Source organism: Corythoichthys intestinalis, chromosome 1 (assembly GCF_030265065.1).
Source record: "Corythoichthys intestinalis isolate RoL2023-P3 chromosome 1, ASM3026506v1, whole genome shotgun sequence".
Classification (NCBI taxonomy): Eukaryota; Metazoa; Chordata; class Actinopteri; order Syngnathiformes; family Syngnathidae; genus Corythoichthys; species Corythoichthys intestinalis.
The window spans coordinates 310,879-338,793 of record NC_080395.1 but is presented as its reverse complement, the minus strand read 5'-3'; the positions used below and the strand labels follow the sequence as shown (position 1 = coordinate 338,793).

The following is a 27,915-nucleotide window of genomic DNA, read 5'->3' as shown; positions in this document are numbered from 1 at the left end:
TAAGTAGCACAAAGCACTTTTCCCCTCCCCTCGCGGTAGACCACGTGTAAGGTTTCATTTACCGCCCAACTGCAATTGACATGCGCGCCGGCCAATGAGCGGCGGCCTTCTCCTCGAGCACGATCGTAAACTGGCCAATCGCAAAGCGACTGAGTCGCGTGGGCGTGCCCTCGGCCCGCTTGACTCGCTCCGCTTTTTTGGGGGAAAAGAAAAAGTGTGCAAAGAATCGCGCCGCTTCTCCGTCCCGGTCCGAATTGTGGTCCCGGTCGTAGCGAGCGGCTCCGGTCCCGGTTCGGGAGCGGTTGTTGGCTTCGGCATGCGGAGCGGCCGTGTGACGCGCCTGTTGGTGGCGCTGTTGTGCGCGGAAGTGTCCGGTAAGTCGGCTCGCTCGCTCGAGTAACGGAGTCCATCCACCAAGTTGATGGATCGACTGACTGCTAGCGACAGCTTCCAGTATTCACTTCTCCAACTCTTCTCTTCCATCTGGGAAGGAAAACCTCTCAGCTTGTACTTTCCCCCCTACTTCTTGGTTAGCTAACTGCGTTTTTTTTGGTTTGTTTTGTTTTTTGGGTGGGTGGATGAGCGTAATTCCTCGCAAGCAAAGCCAAGTTGTAAAAGTGTTATTTAAATAACAAATGCATCACGAGCTAACTGGACTCTTTTTTTCTTTCTTAGATGGTCACACAGTTAGCAAAAGGGCTATTTTGAATACACGCTAGACTTTGCCAGTCTGTTTAAACTTTATGCCAGTGTACTATTAGCAGATGAAGAAAAGAAAAACAAATTAGGGCGAAAGAAAAATGGGCCAAAAATAGATGTTTTGTCGCTGTCAGCCCGGATGGATTGGACGCCTATCGCCGTCAATATAGGACTGAAAGTCATCATTCAATGCCAGTTCCAAAAAAATAAATCGACAACTATTTGGATAGTCGATAAATCATTTGGAGACACTGTTCACCTCCAAAATAGTAAATATTGTCTCATTTATTCAAAATATGTATTTATGTATGATAACAATCAGGAGCTAAATATTCTCTTTGTCATTTATTTGTCTAATTTGATTGATTTAAAAATATGTATTTGAAATGGAAAAAAGCTTCTCTTTTATTTATTTTACATTCTGAAATAAATCATAAAAAAGTACATTGTTTTTATTTACAGTCTTTGAACCTGTTTTCATTTAAAATGACATATTACGCCTTCAAAAATAGAAAGTTCAAATTTGTCATCGACAACCAAGCCCTTGAACCTTTGCCATGGCTCCTCGTTGCTAGCGGATGGCGGCCGAGGGTTAACGCAACAGTGCCTTTCCGCAGCAGCGGCGGCGGCGGGCGGCGATTCCCCGGAACGGACGGAAGTGGTCCCCGCGCTGCTGTCGGCGCTCGGCGCCCCCGAGCGGCTGCTGGTGTCGCTGGCGGCGTTCGGAGAGGACCTCCGACTCGACGCCCGGAGGAACGGAGACGGCGGGCCGCCGGTAGAGGAGCGCCGGGCCGGCCGGAGGTCGCCCGTCGCCGCGCCGATGGACAGGAACCAGCTCTGCCTCTACTCGGGGACTGTCCGGGATCGACCCGGGTCGCTGGTGTCCTTGACTGCCTGCGGAGGCCTGGTACGCACACATGCGCACGCCACCGCTAGGGGGCGCAAACACTTATTTTTGTCACTAGCGGCCATCTTGGGAAGGGCAACCCGTGAAGCTAACATTCAGCGGTACGTGGAGACACGAAATCTTCGATACGCAAAATATTCATTTAACGAACAATTTTCTACAGCTTTTTTGCTTCATATTACGTAAAATGATTCAGCATAACGCATATTATAAAATATACGTCATTCCCGTTGGCGGAAAGTTTTAAAAGTCACGGCGTAAGATCCTGCTGCCCTATTGGTCAAAATCTTTCCCATAATGCTTAGTAACATGATTTTGCTGCTCAGAATCTTTCCCATCATGCCTCAGTCACAGGATTCTGCTCTCCTATTGCTGATGTCGTTTCAATTTGGGCGCAGTCGCAGTGTGATGACGCGTCGTAGCGGGCTCGACGTCTTTGCCAAAAGAGCGCGAGCCTCCTGGCGTTTTTGTCCCAGCGAGAGCTTTTACGCCCACGCGCCGTCCGCTACATTGGTATGACTTTCGCCCGAGTAGTCATGTGATAACGTGTGTAGAATAAGCTGGAACCTAACAATCTAGTAACACTTAAAGTGCACTTGATGGCGACAAAGCATTACAAATAAAGACAGGTTAAACATGACAGCAAATTGAATTGGAATTGAGTTTGGATCCAATCGGGCGATTGACATGTAAAACGCCATTCGCGATACGGAAAAATCATGATACGCAAGCCACTCTGGAGTAATTCATTGCACATCTTGAGGTACCACCGTACTCCCTGATATCTGATCTGATACCTGGTATATTGTACCACCATATTGGTACTGATGCTAATATCGGTATCTACTTTGAATGCTCATGTTTGAGTCCCATTGACGGCGTTCGGAAGGAATTGGACGTCTAGCTTTGTCGACTGAAGCCAGTGGGCAAACATTGACACTGAAAATGTTGGTCGAGTGGAAAAATGTTCTTTAGATTCCTTAATTAAACAGTGACATCTTTTTAAAACAAATATATGGATTCTCGATATCTACATTCCAGACAGCTCTGGTCCACTTGAGCGGCGAGGTTCTGCTCATCCGCCCTCGGGAGGGCCACAACCTCACCGGCTTCGGGTCCTTCTCGGGAGTCCGACACGAGCTGCTGCGCCGGCGGGAAGCGTCGTCGCGATGCGGTACGGCGCCGGAACGGGAAGCAGGTTAGCGCGGCGATGACCAACGGGTGCCGTCGCGGGCGCTGGAGGGCGTTTGAGCACGCGGTCTGCTACCACGACGGCAGGGGGTCGCCATTGAGATGACTTACCACTGTTCCTAATGTAGTGGTATGAAAAAGTATCTGAACCTTTTGGAGTTTCTCACATTTCTGCATAAAATCACCACAAATGTGATCCGATCTTGGTTAAAATCACACAGATGAAAAAACAGTGTCTGCTTTAACTAAAACCACCCAAACATTTATAGGTTTTCATATTTTAATGAAGGTAGTATGCAAACAGTGACAGAAGGGTGAAAAATAAATAAGTGAACCCTCTGCCTAAGCAGACTTAAAGAGCAATTGAAACTATTTTTTACCAAACAATTTAAGTCAGGTGTGTGCCCAATCACTGATGAGTGGTTTAAAGCTGCCCTGCCCACTATAAAACACACACCTGTCTTGATGAAAAGCAATGTCTGATGTGCATCATGGCTCGGTCAAAAGAGCTGTCTGAAGACCTGGGATCAAGGATTGCTGATTTGTAAAAAGCTGGGAAAGGATACAAAACCATCTCTAAAAGTCGACAGTCAGAGAAGTTGTCTACAAATGGAGAGAGTTTGGCACTCTTGCTTCTCTCCTGAGGAGTGGCCGTCCACCAAAGACGACGCCCAGAGTTCTCCGCAGAATACACAGAGAGGTAAAAAAGAAACTTGTGCCTGCTAAAGACCTACAGAAATCAATGGCACAGTCCAATATCTCTGTGCACACATCAAATATATGGCCAAGAATGGTGTTCATGGGAGGACTCCACGGAGGAAGCCACTGCTGTCTAAAAAAAACATTGTTCCTCGTTTAATGTTGGCAAAAAGGCACTTGGACACTCCACAAGTTTTGGCGGAATATTTTTGGGGACGGATGCAACCAAAGTTGAATTGTTTGGGAGTAACACACAATGTCATGTGTGTAGGAAAAATGAAACAGCTCGCCAACATCCCTACTGTGAAGCATGGTGGCATCATGATTTAGGGCTGTTTTGCTTCCTCCGGGCCTGGACAACTTGCAATCATTAATGGAAGAATGAATTCAAAGGTTTTGCAGGAAAACCTGAGGCAGTCTGTCAGACAGTTGAAGCTAAAAAGAGGATGGATACTGCAACAAGACAATGATCCAAAACACAGAAGTAAAATAACTTCAGAATGGTTTCAGAGAAACAAAATACATGTTCTGGAGTGTCAAAGTCCAGACTTGAACCCCATTGAGATGCTGTGGCATGACCTAAAGACAGCGACTCATGCCAGACATCCCAGGAATCTGACTGAACTACAGCAGTTTTGTAGAAAAGAATGGGTCAAGATCGATGTGCCAAACTGATCTCCAGCTACAGGAAGCGTCTGGTTGAAGTCATTGCTGCCAAAGGGGCCACAAAATATTAAAAATGATGGTTCACTTACTTTATTTTTCCTCCTTCTGTCATTGTTTGCATACTATCCTCATTCAAATATGAAAAGTTATAAATGTTTGGGTGGTTTTAGTAAAAGCAGACACTGTTTTTTCAACTGTGTGATTTTGACCAAGACAAGATCACATTTAATGGTGATTTTATGAGAAATTCCAAAAGGTTCAGATACTTTTTCATACCACTGTAAGTCCACGGCAGTTTGGATTAATTGTCCTCAAAATTGTACGAATCCTCTTTTTTTGAGCCCTCACGAGACGCCCTAGAGTCAACGGGAAATGATACAAAATGTACAAGAAGTGACCCGTAAGAACTAATAACAAGGAACAAGGAAGCATACCATTATTTGCAGCCAATGATTTGCCAAGGAAGTGACCCGCAAAATGAATAGGAAGTGAGCGAAAATCTCCAGGAAGTAGAGAGAGAAAGAGAGACATTCCCTTTTCTCGTATACCCTTTTTAGCCCAAACCCAATTTCTCCCACCCACCCACACACCTCCCCATTGGCTACCACTGAGGGCGACAGATGTCCAAAGCGTTCGGACGGGGAGGGCTGAAACGTCTTTGAAACTCTGAGCCGATTGTGTGCGTCGCCAGGCCAAAAGAAGCGGAAGCCTTCCGAGCTCGGCGAGGAAGCTCGCGGTAAGCGCGCGCCGGAGGACGAGTACACGGTGGAAACGCTGCTGGTGGCCGACTCCGACATGGTCCGCTTCCACGGAGCGGACGCCGCTAAGAGGTTCTTGTTGACCGTCATGAACATGGTAACCGCACAGACGGCCGGCGGAGGGAAGGAGGGAGGGAGGGAGCTTTCGGCGGGACCGGAACTTCCCGCCAAAATACTTCGTCGATGAACTTCTCTTCGATTGGATTAAAGGGACGTCTTTGAAGTTGTCCTCTACTGTCGTTTTTCAGGTGTACAACATGTTCCAGCACCAGAGTTTGGGCGTGAGGATCAACATTCGGCTCACCAAGTTGGTTCTGCTTCACAGCCGCCCCGTGAGTTTTCACTTGAACCCCGATTCCACTTCACCGCAACATTACTCGCTTCTTTGTAAGCACCTTAAAAGTGTTACAGCAAGTGCCTTTAATGATGATAGCAGAGCATATCTTGGACACAAATCCATCAAAATAAGTGACAGAGAAGGAGATTGGAATGAGTTAGTTGGCTCCACCCACTAAAAAACAGAAGATGATGTCACAACCAGAATGGGTGTGACTCATCGCAGTTCGTTTGTTTCGAGCCAGCCGCCCGGTTTCACGCCGAATGTTGCGGGTCGGCGGAGAGCCGGACGCACTCATCAAAAGAGCCAGATATGGCTCGCGAGACATAGGTTCCAGAACTCTGCGCTGCAGTCTTCAAACGTAATGCTTTCAAATAACCAGTAAATGATCAATTTTACAGAGACTTTTCTCGACAACATGTCCGCACGCTGGAAAAGAAATAACTCAGTTAGCAAAAAGTGGCCATTCCCTTTTGATTTTAGGTCACTTCCTTCTGGTTTTGGACTCACTTCTGTTGATTTTGAGGCTTTTTTGTTGTTGTCAAGTCCTGCTGATTTTGGATTATTGGACAGGAATGTCCCCAAATGAATAGGCGCTGACTGTGAATACCACCAAAATCACCGGGAAGAGTGGCTGCGAACGCTCAGTTGTCAGTGCCGTTGACGGCACGAGACGTTTTCGATCAATTTGACCGGGAGGAGGGAACGTATCGCTAACATTTTGGGATACAAAATCGTGATATAGCACCTGTTTGTTTCATTTCCGACGGGTTCACGCTTCCGTACGTACCGTCAGGAGAAGCTGAAGGTCGGCCATCGCGGGGAGCGTTCGCTGGAGAGCTTCTGTCAGTGGCAACACCAAGAGTTCGGAAGGCCAGCGTACCTGGGAAACAATCGCCTTCCCGTAGGACGCGAACAAGTCCCGGCCGTGGACGCCGCCGTGCTCGTCACCAGGTGGGTCGCCGTCGTCTTTGGCGTGTCGGAGCGGCGGGAGGTCAGAGAAGGTAGAAAGTACCGGTCCTGGCCCGGGAGGAGGTTTTAGGCAGGCCAGAGGTTTTTAGTCCCCAGACAAGGTTGGTCCCGACAGAAGAGAAAGTACGAGCGCGAGTAGAAGGTAGCGGTCTTTCGAAGGAGGTTCTCGTCTCAGGTGTGGGTCAGAGTCCCACGGATAGGTCCCCGTACCGAGTGGAGGCTACGTCCTTCCCAACTCAATATTCTGCTTCCCAGAAAAGGTTTTAGTCCCAGAGAAGGTTGCAGTTCTGTAAGATGGGTGTCCTCTTAGTTGAGTTTTTTTTTTCTTTGTATGGAGAAGGTCTTTGTCCTCAGACAAGGTTATAACCTAAGACAAATGCTTTATACTGAGAAAAGGTTCTTGTTACAAAAGAAGGTTCCGGTCCAAGGAGAAACCATGAGTGCAAGCAGAGAGTAGCGGTCCTCGGAGAAGGTTCTAATCTCAGGTGAGGGTCTGAGTCTCACGGCAGGTTCTCGTAGAGAGAAGAGACTAGCTCCTTCCAAACAAAGTTCTGCTTCCTCGAAAATGTTTTAGACCCAGGGAAGATTCCAGTTCTGTAAGATAGGTGTCCTCTTAACTCATTCACTCCCAGCCATTTTCAACAGAGCAAGGCCCTTCGCTCCTGGCCGTTTTACTGGATTTTGACTGATTTTGCAAGGCCCACAGAAAATTCTGTTCTATTGCTGTTCTATTTGAACGCACCAGATGAAAGATTAGACTCTCTTCTTTCAGCAGGAAAAAAATGTAAATTCATATCTTTTCCATTCTTTAGAAATCAGCATTAGAAAATAGCTTAGTTGAGCAATTTTCCAATTTCTGATGAAAAAACAGAGAAATTGAGCTTGTTGTGAAAGCATACATTTCAAACATAACACAGCTATTTTTTGCTTTAGTCACATCCCAAACATCTGAATAATGTTTTCCCTTCACAAAATAACATAAACAACAAGACAAAAAGAGCTTTTGATAGCAAAGTAACAATTTAGTTACACATAACTAACTGCGATGACGCAGTTGTGGTCGCGACAGCCGGGTTAACTTTTCCCTCATCGCCGCCTGCCTCATAAAGATGGATTTTTTTTGAGTCTCCGCTTGGTCTGCTCGGCAAGCAGCACAGACCTGAACGACATTGTCCGCTGCACCGGTGGTCCCGGTCGTTCCGCTCGGTCGTCCGGCATCCCGGGCGTCCTTTCTGTTGTTCTGCTCGGTCGTCCGCCACCTGGCATCCTTCCGCCGGCACCCTGGCCGTGCGGCCCGGCCTTTCATTGCTGTCGAATCGGGTTGCGGGTCTTACCAAATGCGCTACTGCCCTCCTGTGGCCAGTTTTATTGCTTGAAAATGGATTTTCAGCTTTGTGCTTTGGAGCCCAGTTGAATCAGAACCCAGAGATGTCTCTTATGAAAAAAAAAAAAAAAAAAAACGTGAAAGACGTATCAATACGTCTTTGGGACACTGAAACAATTAAAAATAGAACGTTTTCATACGTTTCTGGGAGAAAATGAGTTAAGAGAGGACGTTTTTTTCTATGGAGTAGGTCTTTGTCCTCAGACAAGGTTGAAGTCTCAAGACTAAGGTTTTACGCTGAGAGAAAGTTTCAGTCTTGACAAAAGGTCCAGTCTCGGGAGAAAGTAAGAGTGTAAGGAGAAGGTCCTGGGACGAGGTTCTGGTCTGTGATGAAAGTTTGAGTCCTACCAATCGGCAAAGTTCGGGTTTTATTGAAGATTGTACTTCCGTAAGATGGCTGTCCTTGTAGCCCGAGCATGAGAGAGTTCCCCGCAGAGAAGGTTTTTGTCCCGAAAGAAGGGCTTTCAGCAGCCTAGCAAAAAAGTCCATCGTTGAGGATTCCGGTCCCGGGACCGGCTTCTGCTCTGAGTCCCGAGAGGAAATGTGTGGGAATCTCCCGTACACAGAGAAGCCTTTTGCCTATTTTTCCCAAAGAAACAGAGACAGGCTTCCATTTCTTAGACAGAGAATTCTTCTTCTTTTTTTTCCCTTGCCTGTTAGTCAGGAATGTGCTGACTTGTGATGTGGATTTCAGGACAGACTTCTGCGTGCACAAGGAGGAACCGTGTGACACTGTCGGTAAGCTTGATTTATTGATTGATTTAAGAGCACTTGCTCTTCATTTTGGCTAACTTCATGTCCATTTTGGACCATTTGCGCTTGCTATCGAGTCACTTCCTATTGACTCAGGTGCATTCCTGGAACACTTCCCGGTGACGGTGGGTCGCTCCCTGTTGATTTGGGGGCATTTCCGGGCCACTTCCTGTTGCTCTCGTGTCACTTCCTTTTGATTTGGTCCGCTTATGGTTTTTGGAGCCTTTTTGTGTCAGAATCTTCCATGCGTTTGTCTTTTGTTTGTTTTTTCCCTTCCCCGCCGCGCTGTTTTTGCCATTTTTGACTCATTGGCTGCCACTAACATCTAATTCACTTTTAGGCAGAGGGCTTTGTAGCCATCATTGCCCGTCATTTTTTTTTGCTTTATATTGGGGCTCTTTTCGAGTTGAATTTGGCATGTCTCATCATTTGATGTTTTCATTGTCTCACTTTTTTGTCTTTGTACCTCTTTTATGTTGGTTTTTGTGTGTCTCTTTTGGCCCTTTTGCGTCTTGTGTGGCTCTTTTTCTGCTGGCTTTTTGGGGGGGGGGGGTGAGAAATTTTGTGGCTAATTTTTGTGTACCTCTCGTGTGCGATGTTGTTATTTGGGTCTTTTTCAGAGTCTTTTTTGGGGCCTCTTTTTATCGTCTTTTCTGTGCCATACATGTTCATTTTTTTAATTGAAGTGCCTTTTTCAGAGTTTTTGTTGTTGTCATTTTTAAAATTGTTTTCGATAGCTTTTTTACGCACAATCTTGTTTGCCTTTTTTGTTTCGTGCATATTCCTTTATTTTGAAGGGCTATTTTGGTCGTTTTGTGGTTTTGGAATCTTTATTTTTGTCCTTCTTTCATGTGCCTTTTTGGTTTGCCATTTTGTGTTTTTTCACTTTTGTGGTTCCTTTTTTTGCATGTGTGAGCATCTTTTTTGCATATCTTTGTGGGGTCTGTCTTGTGTCTTTTTTGTTTATATGGATCCCAAATATTTTTGGGCCGATTTTTGGTACGTTCGCTCCACCGGCCTTTTGTCTGTTTCATTGAGGTATCGCGTATCTGGGCGGGGCTTGCAGCGCTAAAAGAAAGTGCGTGTTGGCCGAGGACAACGGCCTCAACTTGGCCTTCACCATCGCTCACGAGCTGGGACACAAGTGAGTTACCGTCGCAATCTCGCCCTTCGATTCTTAATTTATGGCTCGGACCTGCAAAGAATCTTCATTGGTGCTGATTATCTTTGACAAAAAGAAAAAGTTTCTCCAATTGCCCATAAATTGTCAGGGAAGCCGCCCGGAAAGCCCCCAAATGATCAGAAAGTGACGCAAAAGTGACTTGAAAATACCCCAAAATCAAAAGCCAATGAAGAGGAAGTGACACAGTCATGCCCTGTCTAACAAGGTCAGCGGCAATGAAAGATGATAGTTCACAAGCAGTCCTTCCAGTTTAAATCAATTGGATGTCCATAGGGGATGGCGTGGCTCAGTGGTAGTGTAGTTGTCCCCCAACCCAGAGGTTGAGGGACAACTAAGAGTCCTTGGGCAAGATACTGAACCCCACATTGCTCCTGGTGCTGCGTCACCAGTAAGTAGATGGAAATGTAGTGTAAAGCGCTTTGAGCGCCTTGAAAGGTGGAAAAGCGCTATACAAGTATAACACCATAGTTGTCAATTCCTGTATATTTTGGGGAACGCCCTCCCCCACAAAAAAAAAAAGACCAATAATGGAGATTTGTTTTGCAGGTCCAAGTTAAGGATAGGGTAAAGAGGGGGCAATGAAAACGTTTTAGCACCAGTGGAAATGAACGGAGCGATTTTTGACACATTTTGGCGGACGCGTCGCTTTTTGGCCACAAACTGGCAATGATTTGATGCGCAAACGGCGGATTTTTGTCCGGTCACGGCTAGCATGGGCATGAGCCACGACGACGACCACGCGTCCTGCGGCGGCCACGCCTACATCATGTCCGGCGAGTGGCTGAAGGGACGCAACCCCAGCGACCTGTCGTGGTCGTCGTGCAGCCGCGACGACCTGGGCAAGTTCCTCAGGTGAGCGCCGGAGCTCCTCCTCTCCCGGCCGCGATCAGTACGCTTCTTTCCCGCGGCCGCAGGTCCGAGTCCAGCGCCTGTCTGGTGCACACGGACCCGAGGAGTCGCTACCAGCCGCGTCTTCCTCACAAGCTTCCGGGCATGCATTACGGCGCGGAGCAGCAGTGCCGGATCCTCTTTGGAAACAACGCCACTTTCTGCACCGACATGGAGGTACGTCTCCGCTCTTGACCGCTCTTCGGTCATTGGGGCATTTGCAGCTCACTTCCTGTTGATTTTGGGTCGCTTTTACGGGTCAGTCCCCAGTTACTTCCTGTGGATTTTGGGGCATCCGTTGCTAAATCCCTATTGAATTTGGGAAACATGGGGTCACTTCTTGTGGATTTTGGGGCATTTTCTACTCATTTCCTGTTGATTTTTGGGTAATTTCCTGTTCATTTCCTGTCACTTTATGTTGATTTGAGGGCATTTGCATGTCATTTTCTAATGATTGAGGGTGGCTTTTGGGGCAATTAAGGCTCAGACACTTCTGTTGATTTGGGTCAACGCGGGGTCACTTCCCTTTGGGGGCATTTCTGGCTTTGGCACGCTAGTCATTTTAGGGGCTTATTACTCAGCGTTGGTTTTGCTCGACGAGCTGTCGAATCCACTCGAAAAGGTCCCGCGCCCCGGACGAGTTAACCGATTGGCCGCGTGTTTGGCAGCACCTGATGTGCGCCGGCCTGTGGTGCCTGGTGGAGGGCGAGGTTTCCTGCAAGACCAAACTGGATCCTCCGCTGGACGGAACTCAGTGCGGAGAGGATAAGGTGGCCGTCTCACGACGATACGGCCGGCCGCTCGTCCGTCTTCCTTATCCCCTCTCTCGTCCGTCAGTGGTGCCGTGCGGGAGAGTGCGTGAGCAAGACGCCCATTCCGCAGCACGTGGACGGAGACTGGAGTCCGTGGGGTCCCTGGAGCATGTGCAGCCGCACCTGCGCCACCGGAGTCCAGTTCCGACAGAGGAAGTGCGACAACCCGCCGTACGTAATTGCGGCCGGCCGAGGACGCTTTTTCGGGAGAGTCGCTCTTCATTAGTCATTTCGCATGTCTTGGACCGTCATCGAGCTGAGCGGGAGGTCTGGCGGCAAATAAACCTTCATTAGCTGCCAGCCCTCCCAGATGTCTAATTGTGATCAACTCAATCCTATGGACTGCAGAAGCATGAAAAGACCCTACCAACATGGCTGCCTGAGGCCACGTTCCCATTAATGAAAATTTTATCAATGTCAAAGCATGGGCTAAATGCTCTAAAAACGGACTCGTCGCCAGTTCTTGACTGATAAGGGGTCAAAAGAAATGACTGGTCGCCACACAACGGCATTCGTGGCAGTTAAAAAAAAAAAAAACTGGAACGGTCGATAGTCAGTGACATAAAAAGAAAGCTGACTATTTCCAGGCAACGACTAAAAAAGAAATGACCGGTCGCAATGTCAGGACACGCACCGACAGCTTGTTCGCCGCCCAATGTCAAGTCAGGTGAAGAAACGGATCGGTCACCAGTCAATGATAGATTTAGGAAAAACAAAAACCATTGGTTTCCGGGCAACAGCGGGACACTGGATTTGAAAAGAGGTCGGTAAAGTCACGGCAGTCGCTGCTAGTCTTCCCGCTTCAAAAGGATTGGACGTCTAGCGAGCAGCCGCCGAGTGAATAGCTGAAGTTAAATAAGCTTGTCATGATGTCAACGCATTGACTTTGATGGGAACGTTGCCTCGTGGTGGGCAGCTAAAGGTCTATTCTCGCGTCTGCCGTCAATTGAGATGAGTTTATCCACGGTGGACGTCCATTCCGCTTGAAGACAAGAAGGAGGCTGGCGAGGAATGAGCGTTCGCTGCCGTTTCGAGCGGATTGGACGTCTTGCGCCGTCGATGAGCGGAAAAATCAAATTTGCTCTCGCTGGGTACCAATTTAAAGATTGCATATTTGACAGACATAACTGTGAAATTCTGATGATTCTATCGTGCGCCCGAGCAGGCCGGGTCCGGGCGGGCAGCCGTGCCAAAAGGCCAGCGTGGAGCACAAAGCCTGCGAAGGTCCCCCGTGCCCGAAGGGGACGCCGGGCTTCCGGGACCTTCAGTGTTTGTCTTACGACCGGCGCGCCGGCGGCAAAAAGGAGGGCCGCGTCTTGACGGCGGTCACGGACGACGGTGACGCCCGCTCGCTCGCCCCGTCCGCTTCCGGCGTACGCCCCTTGACGAGTTTGCGCGCGCCGGCCCAGAGAAGCCGTGCGCGTTGTTCTGCAGCCCGGCGGGTCGCGACCTTTCCGTGCTGATGGCCGACAGGGTGATGGACGGGACGCCGTGCGGACCCTACGAGGCCGACCTCTGCGTCAACGGCAGGTGTCGGGTAAGCTCGCCCGAGCTTCGGCCGCTTCCGTTTGTTTGCCGCGAAAACTTTCCATATATATTCTTTTCAAAAGGAACCCATAGGTTGCTACCAAAATCTTCTGCTAGAATAGTGTCCATGTTTGCTCATTGGACGCCGAAACCAGTCGGTCCTACCTGTTTTGGAGGGAGGCATTCACCGGTCACTTCCCATTGAATTTGGGATCAATTCCTGTAGAATTTGGGGCCATAGACATCATAATGTGATATGTTAAATATCGCTATTGATCCTGAAAATATAGGTGATTATTTGGTGATTTTTGTACATCTAGTGTCAAATCTGAGAATTTTATAGCCATTTTAAGTTTTTTATACATATATAAAAAAATAATGATGAATCGGGATTTTATCATTATCATAAATTTATCATTTTTTAACATTTATTTATGATGTATTTATGATTTATTAATTAATTTATCATTATTCAGGATTTATTAACATGGAAGGCCCATGTGAGCCATCTGCATAATAAGCTTGCCAGAAGCATTTCTATTCTCTTTAAAGCCCAAAATATGCGAGATGAGAAGGCTCTCCAAACTCTATACAGTGCACTGATCTTTCCGCATCTCGGCTATTGTTCAGAAATATGGGGACTGTTAGAGCAGTTTTTGTGTTGAGTGACGTAATGTGGCAGTGCCACCAAAATGGGTGATGACGTCACCACTATGCGCGTATAATATAAATAACTATAAATAACTTACTCAGCACAGGTGTGGAACACTGGTGGATATAGTTTTCAATCGCAACCAACCGCATACGCGACATATGTGACCACATGCAAACGCACGTGTATGTTTTAGATGACCGCAGAGTTGCGAGTATATTGTTTTGTTTGTTTGAAAGTTTGAAGATGCGAAGTTTGCATTTTTGTTTATTTATTTGACCACACGACATGACTTTGGACTGAATGACCATGATTAGCTTGACCATACTCATTGATAATTTGACACCTTGGATTACCATCGGCCACGTCGTTTTGCATGAGCCTGCCGGTTGACATCGACACATGGTGAGTGCGCGTTGAAACATTCCTAAACCAGCGTATTGAAAATTGTGTGAACAGGGACACACACACACATAAGGTACGTCTTCATCCTCTACTGATCCTTCAAAAGAAAGCGATTCGGATCATCCACAACGCGCCATTCAGATCACACACAAATGAGCTCCACATCAAATCCAAGCTTTTAAAATTTTATGATTTGATACACTTCAAAACTGTTCAGATGATATACAAGGCCCACTCAAATTGTCTCCCGTCTAACTTACAAATTATAACTTGAGAGGGAGCAGGTTGTTACCTTACTGTTACTACCTTAAAATCATTTTCGGTTACTAACATTGGGGCTTGCCTCTGGAATGTTATTGACCCAGCACTGACCAGCATAGGGTCACTGGCTGCCTTTAAAAGGATATACAAGGACAGTATTCTGAGTCGCTACCATGATTGACCTTAATACTAAAAAACTACTGCCACACACACACAGACAACAAATAAACGATAGGAATGTCAGGGGCAAAGATAAAGTAGTCACAACATAGCATGCCCTAAAAATAAGCCCCATAGTAAATGCAGAACATTAACTGCTAACTAACTAACTGTAACAATTGTGTACAATGGAGTTGCTGAACTGGTTGCGGAGTTGTTGTTTTTTTTCAACAATGCGACCTAGATCGAGCCAACGCCCATGTCCAGCCAACACCTTCACGTCTGGATTCACGAATCTGACAGTCACCCTAATCGATGAACTCACAATTGATCGACAACTTCACCTAAGTGTTACATCCAATAAATGACTTTTGGGAAGAAAATTCATGTGAAGACAAAAAAAACCAAAAAGCTGTTCATATATAGCAATGTATAATGCTACCATGTATTGACGGTGCGTCCTTGGTTGGTTGAAGGGGACGGGACTTGATAAGCATATGCTTCTCCCGTCAGCCCTTGTCTTTTTTTCTTTGGTTTTGTTTCTTCGGGTTAATCATATCACAAAACTTGTAACTGCAATGACACCGATGACGACAATAAAATAAATAAAGGATAAAGGTTATTAGGGAACGACTTTGAATTTTTTCCCCCCTACGAATTGGCCCAGTTTCTCGTGTCATGTCAATAGGTTATGAAGTCTATGTCGGGGCTTATGCTGTTTATTTGAGGGCATTTAGGAGTCACTTCTTGGGTTTTTATTTCTTATTGAGTACAGGGTCAATTTAGAGGCATTCATGTTGTATTTGGGGTCCGTTTCTGTTCATTTTGGGGCATTTGTAGCTCGCTTCTCGATGATTTTTTGACCTTTTTTTTTTCGGAAAGTAACACGCTGGCTGCCTTTGATGACAGTAGATGTCCAACGCAGTCAACAAGGAGGGGCTGTCGTCACGGATAGGACATATATTGCCGTCACAAACGCAAAAAAAAAAAAAAAGCAGGAATAAGCCGATCTGTTACAAACGCAGTGGGGTTCAAATAGTGGAGGCTCACGGTCAGAAATGGACGGTAAATAGAAATCTGACCACGGTTTACAGAAAATCGGCTGCGACGGCATCATCGGCTCCTCGTCCAGAGAGGACGTTTGCGGCGTCTGCAACGGAGACGGACGATCGTGCTCCGTCGTCAGGGGGGACTTCAACCACACCAGAGGCATGGGTAAGAAGCGGACATCTTTCCGCCCGCTCGTCGGCTCGCTTCATCCGACCGCTCGGGCCTCAGGATACGTGGAGGCGGCGGTGATTCCGGCCGGAGCGCGAAGGATTAAAGTGGTGGAGGACAAACCTTTGCACAGCTTCCTAGGTAAGAAACATTTGACTTTTCTTTCTTTCGGTTTCAAAATCAACCGCTTTGACATTTAGCAAGTCTGCATTTTACCACTTACGCTTCACATCCTCTTTATTTTCCACCCTGTAGAGGTTTTTTGGGTAACTTGCTATTTGGATTTGAAAGCATTTCCAGGTCACTTCCTGGTGATTTTGGGCCATTTCCTGCAGATTTTCTTTCTTGTTCACTGGCTCTAGCTAGCGCTGTCAATAGGTGATTTTCTGTTCATTTTGGGACATTTACAGACTGTTACGGATTCACTTACCGTTTGCTTTTCAGCTCTGAAAGACGGCGGCGGCAGGAAGTCCATCAACAGCGACTGGAAGATCGAACTCCCGGGAGAGTTCCAGGTGGCCGGCACTACGGTCCGCTACGTCCGCAGAGGCCTGTGGGAGAAAATGTCCGCCAGGGGCCCCACCGACACACCCCTGCATCTCATGGTCAGAATAATTTGTCGGGCAAATATTTCCTACCTCGGAATATGGGGGCCAAACAGAAATGGGACTAAAACAATAAAGTCAGAATATTACCAGATGAAGTCATCATACTGAAGACTTAAAAAAAAAAAAAAAAAAAAAGACGTAATATTACCAGATTGAAGTCACAATATGACGATGTTAAGTTTGTTTTTTGTTTGTTTTTTTGGTCATACTGTATTTTTGTTATATTAGGCTAGCTTCATACCAAGGGCGTATGTTGGGGACGGGACATTAATAAGACCAAACAGACTGGGTGAACGGCGGTCTCACCGATAAGAACCTAATTAATTGATAGGCTAAATGATTAATGCAAAATCAGTCCGTATCGACTCTCATACTGCAAATTTACAATATAATGTGTTAATCTGATCATTTATTTCAATCTAGTCGAATTCTTTTCTTCATCTTGTTTTGAGTTTTAAAGGCTAGTTAACAGATTAATGTGTCAGATTCTTCCACTTACTTTTAGTAAATATTACCATTTGTTCTTATTAAGCCCAAAATTCAAAAAGTCCGCTGAAATCAAGAAAAAATGCTTTTAAATAAGGTTTTGAACAATGTCTATTCTTGAATTAAGAACATTTCTGACAAACAAGTTTTTTAAGACTACATATAGAAGCTCTTTGCTTAAAATAAGTCTGTTAAGCTTATTTTCAGCGAGCTATTTTTCTTATTTCGAGAAATTGGGAGTAAAATTTACTTGAAGCGCTGGCAGATCATTTGACTTATTTCAAGTAGATTTACAGTGATTTAAACCTTTGTTTTCAAAAACTACTTTTGAAAACGTCCGGAATAAATGTCTGGATTTTATTAGCAAATTTAAATTACAATATTTGAACAGAAATTTGTGTATTAATGTACAAAGAAATACAAAATTGTTAATCATCTCTTAACTATCCAGAAATGCAAAAAAATTAACATTTGTCCTAATACCAGTTAACCCACTAAACTGGGAAGAAGTGGGTAAACCTTGGTCCACTACATTTCTTTTATTGAACACAACAAAACATACAAATAACAAATAATACAAAACAACTAGTTCACATAGAATATAACCATCTCAACATATTTACATCATAAGACATACAAAAAAATAGTAAATAAATAAAAATAATACCTCAAAAGGGAAATTAAGTACTAAACAATTTTGCATGAGCTTCTATAGTAGACTTGCATTTATTATTTTGTATCATATTAAGTGATGTGAAATATGATTCAAATTCAACCCCAAAAATCTTAAAGTTCGGATTTACCTTTTGAAATTTAGATTTATGAATATGAAATTTCCCTTGCAATATATAAAGATTTAATATAGTAAATATTTTTTTATCTTTGGATTCGAATACAGTAATGATCGCTTTTCCTGTCAAGTCGATGTTTTGTTTAGTTTGACATAAAATATATTTCTGAAGATCCGTCCAAAACTTTACACTAATGGGGCAACCATAAAACAAATGAGTCACGCTTTCAGGTTCAGTCATACAAAATGTACATTTGTTGTCAATATCCTTAAAACGAGACAAGTACACGTTAGTCGGGTATATATTATGTAAAATTTTCAAGTGCAATTCCCGTACTTTGTTGGAAACAAACAATTTCAAAGGAACAAGCCACGCCTCCCTCCATTTTATATGATCAAACTGTGCATTCCAAAAGAATTTCCCACGAGGTACAATTCTCCTCTTACTATAGAATGATTGCCTTATATGTTTATTTGTACATTTCTTGCTTAAAAGATCTATATTATTTAAATAAAGGATCTCATCACCGGCTAGGTCATTCTGTCCTTTATACTCTTTCATTAGTTCTAATATTCCACTGGGGATGGAGTCGAACACAAAATGAAATTCTTTAAACTTGATGGGAAATCCTTTTTCTATTAGAAATTCTTCATAAGAAAGAAGCTGTCCATCACCTTTAAACAAATCTTTCAAGTATATAATATTTTTATCAATCCAATTTTGTATGAAGAGTGATTTGTTCCTTTTTGTTATATACTCATTATTCCTGATAATATATTTGTGTGGAGAAAAATTGTGAGAGTGACATAACTTCCAAGACAACAAGGCTTGTTGATAAAAACCTGACATTTTAACAGGAAGTTTCGAGACCTTGTAATTACGTGACAACAGAAATCGAAGACCTCCAACCTTGTTCAAAAAATTATTTTCCGGATGAAATACCAGATTGAGTTTGGTGCTTTTAAACATTCTTTTAACCATTTGACTTTAAAAGTATAATTCAAGTCCATAAAGTCCAAGAGTTCAAGTCCACCTTCAGTCCTGGAACCAGAAAGCAGAGTTCTTTTGAGATGATGGTGCTTATTCTTCCAAACAAAATCAACCAGCATTCTATTAATTGCTTTGCAAGTAGAATCTAAGACAGACATGTCCAAAGTCCGGCCCGGGGGCCAAATGCGGCCCCTGGTCAAATTTCATCCGGCCCCCAGCCTCTGTCATAAAATCAATAACGTCTGGCCCGCACAGACTTTAATAAATTGGTCAGCAGTACTACTACTAGCATATGAAGTAGCTTACACACAAATGCTGCTCCTCATTTATCCACTAGAAGGCAGGAGCACTCTAAGCAACATTACCCCGTGTGACCCTTTACTCCCAATTTTCTAAGATGGCGACAATCAACACAAAAAAGAAAGTTAACTGTGACAGCTGACGCTTCAAGGATAGGTGGAAATTGGACTATTTCTTCACTAAAATACACAACAACTGTGTCTGCCTCATTTGCAAAGAGACAGTAGCTGTTTTTAAAGAATGTGAGGCAATATTACCAAACAAGACAGGCTGACATGTACGACAAGATTACAGGGAAGACACGCAGCGAGAAAGCAACTTGAAGCTAGTTTAATTTCAGAGCAGCAGTATTTCGCAAGAGCCCGAGAATCGAGAGAGAACACCACAAAGGCTAGTTGCGAGTTCGTTGAAATGTAATTATTAAAAAAAAAGAAACACAGAATGGCTTGCTAAAATTTGCTTAAATATATTGTTCTAAGTAAAGGACGTCAGCCAAGGTTGGCCCCCCACATTTTAACCACACCAAATCTGGCCCCCATTGCAAAAAGTTTGGACACCCCTGATCTAAGACTTCTAAGGAAAGTGTTGGATAGTCAAACCTGGAAACACCTTCAGCTTTCGTTAAGAGACACTACATTTCTTACAGCTGAGCAGAGTTCACTATAGACCCTACTCACGTGACGTCACAGCCACGCCCCCGCGCCATGTTGTCCGTATACTCGTCATGTTAATGCATTAGCGCTTCGTAAATTCCTCTTATTATGGCGTGTTTTTCTGCTCGTTAACATTAATAATCAAAATGGTGACCTCGTGTGTGACGGTCGGTTGCAAAAACAGAGAAGATAGACGGAGAGACTTGAAGTTTTACCGTATTCCGAGAGACCCGGCCGGAGAGGAGAGCGAGATTGACTGCTGCATTTCGACGAGAAAACTGGGCTCCAAACGACTACCACAGATTATGTAGTAGTCATTTTATATCTGGTAAGATGCATTTAATATATATTCAGAGGGTTTTGGGCTGACAACCACAATTAAGATCATTGCTAGGCTAATCGCCGACAACATACACTCAAGACGTTGTGAATGAACTACCTGAAAATATATAATTATAAGGGGATAATAAGACAGTTGTCATACAATTAATTTACAATTTCACTATTGAGGTCAAAAGCCAAAAAATAAATTCAACTGGAGACAATCTGGAGTAGTGCTATCGCACTTCATATTTATTACATATTACATATGTATGTATGTAGTGAGAGTGCTATCGCTAAACCATATAAACATTAAAAGCACTAGCTCCATTGACAAATGACATGAAATACATTAGACTTGACAGGGGATGTTAGCAAGAACAAAAGATTTTGAATTGAAAATTTCGTCACTCACTTTCCCGAGCACAAGATAGATTCCTGCCGAATTTTCGTGGACGAGGACCTGTTTCACCCAACCGGCAACGTAGCATTTATAAGCCTCCAAGCTCTTAAAGTTTTTCAAACTTTCGTGAGAATAGGCTGATTTTGTGTGGACAAGATAGTTGTAAATATCAGGGTCAGGCAAAGATGGCGAATACAGCGGGTTGAAAAACATCCATTTAGGCATCAAATATGGCTCTGGCGAATAGATAAACTGAAGCTTTTCCACATAACGCCTTTTATGCAACGCATCCAATGAGTTTACGGTGTCAGGGCTTCCATGAATTGCTCTATAACTTGCACGACTAATTGAAAACAATGAGAATAGGTCTAAAAAATACGGACAATATGGCGGCCGGATACAGCGACACGTCATTTTGTGACATAGGTGAGTAGGGTCTATGTGTGTGTGTGTGTGTGGGGGGGGGGCAAGTCATTAGCCAATCAAACGTGCGTTCGAGGAAAAAAACATGGACTGGCTCATTCAGCAAATGAAAAAGGGTTAAATGTAGTTCGGAAAATAATTCACTTCATAATGGTAGGGTCAAATTTATCGTTACAACATAGGGGAACAAAATCTAAATGACCTATATAACTGAACACATTATATAATGCAAATAAGGTTGCTTAAAAGTTTCAAAAATTTCAGCATCTTGAAAAGTAGCCTACCGTCCCTATGCAAACCTACACCCTTGGTTCATACCATAGGTCTTAAATGAATGCACAAATCCGATTTTTTTCGTGTTTTACCCACTCAAGTCGGGCATTAAGTTGACGTCTGAACGGGAGAGGTGGCATAAAAGTGGACCATTTCAAATCTGATCTAGGTCACTTTTGTAGGTGGTGAAAATCCGATCTGGGCCACATTTTCCACAATGTATCGGCGGTCTGAACTGTCAAATCCCCCAAATCGAAATTCATGCAGCAATTACGTCAGACGGGGCGCTACGTTAGTGCCTCGCTTGAACGCATCTTTTAGGGAAGAGGCGACCTGGACAACGGTGAGAAAAAATAAATAAATCTGTGCTTCAAATGAGCAATATTTCAAGATTGCTTACAACTGTATATGTATGCGTCATGCACGCGCATTCAATCGATCCATATCAACTTTGAATATAAGAGTAAACAGTGATTGTTTGTGTCTTCTTTTTGGAAATCAAAATAGGCTCACCCTAGAATGATGTTCAGCCAGCATTTGTTTTGATGCGCATGCAGGTCAGTTGGCACGGCGCATCTCAGACTGCGAATTCGTGCGCGTGCGTGATACTTGAACGGGCTCAACGGATAAAGGTAGTCTGGAAAAAAGAAAAAAAAATCCAAATTGTGCATTAAGAACTACGGTATGTACATAGCCTTAGAAGCTCCTTCTTCTCAAAACAAATACATACAATAGCTCAGGAGAAAACAAACAAACCCAAACGCTCATCTTTCCGTGCTAACAGCCGGCGTAGACGTTTGAACCGGATGGCTTCCTTCCCCTCCCAGTTGACATGGATTGGACGTCAATTGTCGTCAATCGCCGTTTTCAATATCCGTTTCCCCTCTTCAATCCTGTCTTGTCATTTTTGTTGTTGTTCTCAAAACAAATACATATTTGACGAGCTGCGCTCGCTCGCAGGTGCTGCTGTTCCACGACCAAAGTTACGGGATTCACTACGAGTACACCTTGTCCTTGAACGCCTCGCGAGACGACGAGCGCAAACGCGACGATCCTCTTTACATCTGGACACACAGCGGCTGGGACGCCTGCAGCGCGCACTGCGGAGGAGGTAACTAAAAAAACAGACATATCCATTTGTTCATTCCGTTTTCATTTGAGGATACTTGTTGATTTTTGGTCACATTTTGGATCATTTCCTGTTGTGGGTCACTTCCTGTTGATGTTGAGTCACTTCCTATACAATTTGGGCCACTTCCTTTTGGAATTGAGGGCATTTCCAGGTCACATCCCGTTGACTATTATTGGAGGGAAATAATAATAATAATTTTTGGTTTTTTTTGGACTCTGAAGTGATCAAAAACAGGAAGTGAGTGTAAGTACCTGAAAATGAACAAGGAAGCCACCCAAAATAACTCATTGGCAACCATTGAAAACGATAGACGTCGGCGTCACCGAACGTTCGTATAGGCCCCTCCCCGTCGGAACCGATCGGACATCTAGTTAACCGGGAAAATGTCGTCGTCGTCGCTCAGGCGAGAGGAGGACGACGGTGTCCTGCGCGCGTTTGGCGGACAAGTCGAGGGAGCCGGCGGAAGACGGGTTTTGCGGCGCCGAGACTCGGCCGCCGCCGCAAGTGGGGACGTGCAACCCTCAGCCCTGCGCTCACCGGTAGGCGCCCGCCGGCGGGCCCGCTAGGCCGGATAGGACGCTTAGCCGTTACGCCCTTTGTTTCAGGTGGCTGACGGGCGAGTGGGACGCGTGCTCGGCCACGTGCGGCGAGGGCACGCAGCGGCGACGGGTAACGTGCGCGCTGGAGCGGCGCAACGGGTCGCTGACGCCGGCGGAGGACGCCGGCCGCTGCCCGGGGCCCCCGCCGCCGCCGCTGAGGGCCTGCGAGGGCCGTCTCTGCCTCGGCGTCTGGGAAGCGTCCGAGTGGTCGCAGGTGGGTCCGGAACGCGCTGCGCTCGTTGGCCGCCGACGTCCGTCTGTTCCGAAGCGGGAGTGTCCGCGAACGCTCCCGCTTCGACGATCGATTCACAACAAAAAGATGATTGCTTATCGTCCAATGGCACTGAAAGAATTCATGAAAATTAAGAATACATATTCTTTTTTTCTCCTTATTTATTACATTTAGTTCAACAGATATTATATATATAAATTTTAATCATGTTTATTAATATAATTGATATTTTTAGTTTACACTTGTATTATTTAGATTTTATAAAAAAAAATGTAATGATTGTATTTGAATCAATTCATTATTATGATGAATAATCTGCACGTGTGTGCATATTCTACAGAAAAATCTCTATTTTAAATACATATATGTACACAGATAGTATTTACAGTACAATGCATTGTAGGCTGTCTGAACACTTGAAATTGTGTGAGTGTGCACACGACGGGTTGCTGGTCTCCTCGTGCCCTGCGATTGGCCGGCAACCCCGCCTACTGCCCATAGTTAGCTGGGACCCTCGTGACTGAGGATAAGCGTCTTGGAGAATGAATGAATGAAAAAATCTACATCATCATACATTTTTTTGTTATTTATCCATTCATTCTATTTATTTTTCTGAATTTATCTTATAAAACATTTTACCCTTAAGAAACAGTAAGCATTGTCATCTCTTTGTTATTGAAATATTTGAACGGCAAAACCTTTTTTCTGCTTTTCCGGGCCAATTTGTGTTTTTGCGTCCACAGTGTTCAGAGGGCTGCGGCACGGGGGTGCGCACTCGCACGGTCACGTGCGGCAACGCCGCCGGCCTCTGCGACCCGCCGGCTCGGCCCGCCGGCCGAGAAGCCTGCCGCGACCACTCGCGCTGCTACGAGTGGAAGACCGGCCAGTGGTCCAGGGTACGTGGACTAGATCAAATGCACTTCATGTGGATGGTTGAAATGCTAAAGTCAAAAAGTCACGTCAACTGTAAAGGCTCCAAAGTCGACGGGAAGTGACTCGTTAATGGCCAAAAGTCAACAAGAGGCGAGCTCCAAAAAGTGACCCCGGAATACAACGGGAAATGGCCCGGGGAAGTGGCCCAGTGATGCCCCCAAAATGAACAGGAAGTGATGCAAAATCAACAGGATGTGACCCCAAATTCAATAGGAAGTGGCCCGGTAATACCCCCAAAATCAACAGGAAGTGAGTCACAAATGCGTTCAAATCAACAGGAAATGACCTGGAAATGCCCCAAAATCAACAGGAATGCAGGTAGTCCCCAGGTTACGAGCTACGCAACCTACAGGAATTTCTGCTTGACGACGCCAGGGTCTCGTCTGCCAATTTGTCTCCAGTCTTTTTTTTGTTTTAGTCTCGAACACACTACCTCACAGTATGTTATTTTTGACTTGACTTTGTTAACATGACTTGTTCTGTCCTCACTAGACATGAAGTTGCTCAGCTTGACAGACAGGGCAATTGTGATTTTGGAAGCTTTGGACTTCCTTCACTCTTGACAATTTGTAAAGCTGTAACACACGTCTGTTCAAAATGACACGCATCTTAACAATAAAACTCTCGGCACGATTGGTCATAGACTTCATAATATATTGACGGGACGCGGAGCCGATTCATAGGGGGCCTATCTCCGTCAAAGCTGACCGAGTGGAAACGCAGACAAAAGAGCTTTTTCCATTGAAAATTCCTGTGAATAAATTCTTAAATCTCTGAATTATTTATAGACATGGAGATACAGCCAGAGACTTTTTCGTTGTCTGTCATTTTGACTGACTGGGTCATGAAAATCCAGTCATAGTCTATTTTTACCCGTCACTTAAATTTTTAAAATGATAATAATGACATATTCAATAGTATTTAGTTTTCGTTCATTTTTAATTAATATTGTAATGCTTGCTTGGCGGCGAAAAATTAGACACGGAAGTCGTGGTATTTTTCTCCCTCTTTTTACTCTGCTTACCGCCAGCAACACCAACAAAACAACAACTCCGCCCCCAAAGAAAAAGAGGTCCACCAATTGGATGACGCGCTGGCACACCGGGTGCACCAATAAGAACCTCGCGTTGACGTGTCAATCAAGGTGCCGCCGCCAGACCCCGGTGACGCTACAATATTCTGTCCGAACAAGCTTAACAGAATCCACACCGTGCCATCAAGAAGATGAAACTTTTTCTCCGCAGTGACAAAAAGAGCTGACTGTGGCCCCAGTAGGTAGGCTACATATGGAACAATGAAATTAACAGTTCACCTGCTGTGGCCTGAACGCAGTCTTCCTCCTGGTGCGCATGGACTTGAATTGCGTGCCCGCTTGTGCATAATCAAATGTCTCAAGTGGGATTCCTTCAGAGGCTATTGTCATGAAGTTTTGGACTTTTGCCTCGGACAGACGACTTAGTTCGGACACTCAGTTGCCTTGACATTTTTCCCAGTAAGGCCAACGACGTCATGCATTAAGAGAGACAATAGCTAATTAATATGCTCACTCGCCACCCTGTGGTCTGGGGTGTGAATTGCAACCTGTCAGAATGACAGATGGACTTCAGTTTTTTTCCGTCACCGTTTTAAAAAACCGGTCAACGACGGAAAATATTCGGTTAACGCGACCCCTGGATACAACAGTCTCGATTCTTTGTTAAAAGCAAAAAAAAAAAAAAAACATGCAGATAGCATTTATTTTGCGTGAATATTGCGAAGTATAATGCCAATGCTGTTTCTCCCATTGATTTTTTTTTTCACAACATTTCAAAATGCCTGCATGGTATGAAAAATATAATTACCTTGAATCCTTGAACAAATCACTCCTGAGACAATCCTTCCTGTTTGTATGCGGTACAGCTTTTGTACTTTTTCAACATAAATCCGGTGTGGGTTACTACCTAACTGAAGGTAACTGAAGCGGATTGCGGGATGGCCCCCTGCTCAAAGGCGTGGCGCACTGAAGGTCGAATCTGACCCGTCAATCATTATGAAGTCTACGGATTGGTGTTCAAACATCCGTCTAGTCTGATCAATATGGCAATTTAGTTGATGAAATGAGCCTCATTTGCTGAACAAAAGTCCGCTAGCTTGAATGCTATTTACAATTCTCATAGCGAATCACTCGCATGTAACTCCACAAACTATAGCTGTAAACTTGCATACATGAACATCCATTAGCTAAAACAACTTGCAGCCATACGTGAGCTGAACCGGAGCACAGTTATCCTTTATCCATGTTGGACGTCTGAGTGCTCCCGTACGGAAGCATTATTGAACGGCAGTCCGGCCAGACCCGACACTGCCACCACAGGGCAGCGTATCCTCCACCATGAAACCAAATACAATACTTTTGGATCGTTATTTTGCATTTTTAAAGGGTTCCTTTCGATTTACGCTGCAATTCGGGTTACGTCGCCAGCGTAGGAACGGAACTCGTTCGTAACCCGGCGACTACCTGTATTCATACGTGAGTCCATTTAATGGGTGACTACTTTGACTTTGGCTTGAGTCATATTGATAACGCTACTCTTACTGGAGTCCAATTTTTGGCCACCTCCGCTTATTCATTTAGGATCGGATTATTTCCTTAAGCTCAGGCAGGGTCGGTAGCGGCTAACCGTTTTTATTTTTTTGTGCGTGTGTTTTTGCTCCGCCAGTGCTCGTCGTCTTGCGGGCGGGGACTGCAGTCGCGAGTGGTGCAGTGCATGCACAAGGTGACGGGTCGCCACGGGGACGGGTGCCCGCCCGACCCGCGCCCGCCCGCCTACCGCCACTGCCGGGCCGAGGGGGCCTGCCGACGCGACGCCAACGCCATCACTTCGCCCAGGCTAGGTCGGGACTCGCCCGTCCACTTCCCGCGGCTTCCGCCTCTGACCCCGTTCCTTCCCTCGCCAGCCGCCCTGACGTACAAGTGCTCCGGCGACCAGTGGCCCGTGTACTGCCGCGTCATCCGCCAGAAGAACCTGTGCCAGGACATGCGCTGGTACCAGCGCTGCTGCCAGACGTGCAGAGACTTTTACGCCGCCGAGACCGAGCGACCCGCTTGAAAACGCTCGCTTTGCCGCGCGCCCGAAAACAACGACCAAAAAAAAAAAAAAAAGACAAAAAGCCAAAGAAGGTACTTCTACTCATAGATATCGCATATATATTTCAAATGTTTGAAGCGGGAAGAGGACGAGACGGACGGCAGCCGATGGCCGACCCTCCCGCTTCCGTCGGATTGGACGTCTACGGAGTAAATGTTTTGACCTTAGTAAAAAAACAGCTTGAGAAGTACCCTCGTTAGGACTTCATTTTAATGTCGACGCATCGCCTCAGGGCAGGCGGCGCGTCGATCGGTAGGGGCTCTTTTCCTGCCTCTGCCGACCGTTCGAATGAGTTCGCCGCTAGTAGACGTCCGATCTGTTTGAAGCGGGAGGCCCGACGGCGGCGCCGACGGCTCTCTTGGATGTCGAGCGCCATCGGTGGCGGGCGCTGAGTAAATAGCAGACGGCTGCTTTGGTGTGGATCCAATGAAAGGAGCAATATGTAAGTTTGGTTCTTCGGTTTTTCGTGAAATGGCCCTGATAATTCAATTAAGAAACTGGGAAATTTTCCCTTTTTCAGAGCCCGTAAAAGTTTGGTTTTGATACTGCGTTTACAACAGATGACTTCCCTCCACCGACGGGCCGAGTATGAGATCAGATCTTTATATTTGGTCGCCAGAGCTCCGCGGGCTTCATTAACTGGGTTTGCAGAAATGAGACGAGGATATGCCGTGCACTCGTACTGCAAGAATGATTGTACTCAACTATAGTTACTTGCACAACAAGCACCTGTACTTATGTGTACTTGTACTCCAAGTATGTGTTTTTGCCTGAACTTAAACGACAAGTACGAATACCTGCACTACAAGCACGTATACTTGTATTACGAGCAGGACAACAAAAGCCACCTAATTCAATTCAATTTTATTTGTATGGCCCTGGATCACAACAAGGTTGTCTCAAAGGGCTTTGCAGAGGCAATATGATACACAATCAGAAACCGCAAATGAAGCAACAAAGATGAATAAATAAAGTTCAAGTCCTGGGTATCCCCCATCCTTAGACCCTCCGTGTCGGCAAGGAAAAACTCCAAAAACTCCAGTCTTCGGGAGAAAAATGAGAAACCTTGGGGAGTACCACAGTCAGGAGAGATCCACTCCCAGGACGGATAGACAGGAACCCCAGGACTGCTAATGGGAATTAGCAGGAGAAGTTACAATCCGTAAAGATGC

At 45.3% G+C, this 27,915-nt stretch overlaps 1 protein-coding gene across 2 annotated transcripts; it reads left to right on the top strand.

Annotated features, from left to right (window-relative positions):
* Positions 1 to 214: 214 nt before the first annotated feature.
* On the top strand, positions 215 to 26,853 carry adamts17 (ADAM metallopeptidase with thrombospondin type 1 motif, 17). 2 transcript variants are annotated; one of them, XM_057832145.1, is made up of 23 exons: positions 215 to 374; positions 1,317 to 1,606; positions 2,648 to 2,804; positions 4,854 to 5,017; positions 5,169 to 5,252; positions 6,054 to 6,211; positions 8,308 to 8,351; positions 9,405 to 9,510; positions 10,261 to 10,401; positions 10,464 to 10,614; positions 11,106 to 11,207; positions 11,275 to 11,420; positions 12,415 to 12,587; positions 12,659 to 12,786; positions 15,348 to 15,468; positions 15,532 to 15,612; positions 15,916 to 16,076; positions 21,680 to 21,830; positions 22,255 to 22,390; positions 22,457 to 22,664; positions 23,426 to 23,578; positions 26,315 to 26,489; positions 26,553 to 26,853. In XM_057832145.1, exons 1-23 carry the CDS (start codon positions 317 to 319, stop codon positions 26,702 to 26,704), a joined length of 3,240 nt encoding a protein of 1,079 aa, XP_057688128.1. In that variant the 5' UTR covers positions 215 to 316; the 3' UTR covers positions 26,705 to 26,853. The 2 variants fall into 2 exon arrangements, with proteins under 2 accessions (XP_057688128.1, XP_057688046.1); XM_057832063.1 differs by having other exon boundaries at positions 15,348 to 15,612.
* The last annotated feature ends 1,062 nt before the right edge of the window (positions 26,854 to 27,915 follow it).

What these genes read in the sequence shown, in the direction of transcription:
- adamts17 (XM_057832063.1), top strand. Translation starts at nt 317, where the DNA reads ATGCGGAGCGGCCGTGTGACGCGCCTGTTGGTGGCGCTGTTGTGCGCG. An exon ending in AGGAAGTGCGACAACCCGCC is followed by an intron (nt 11,421 to 12,414) that starts GTACGTAATTGC and finishes GCGCCCGAGCAG; the next exon opens with GCCGGGTCCGGGCGGGCAGC. An exon ending in CCTCAGCCCTGCGCTCACCG is followed by an intron (nt 22,391 to 22,456) that starts GTAGGCGCCCGC and finishes CCTTTGTTTCAG; the next exon opens with GTGGCTGACGGGCGAGTGGG.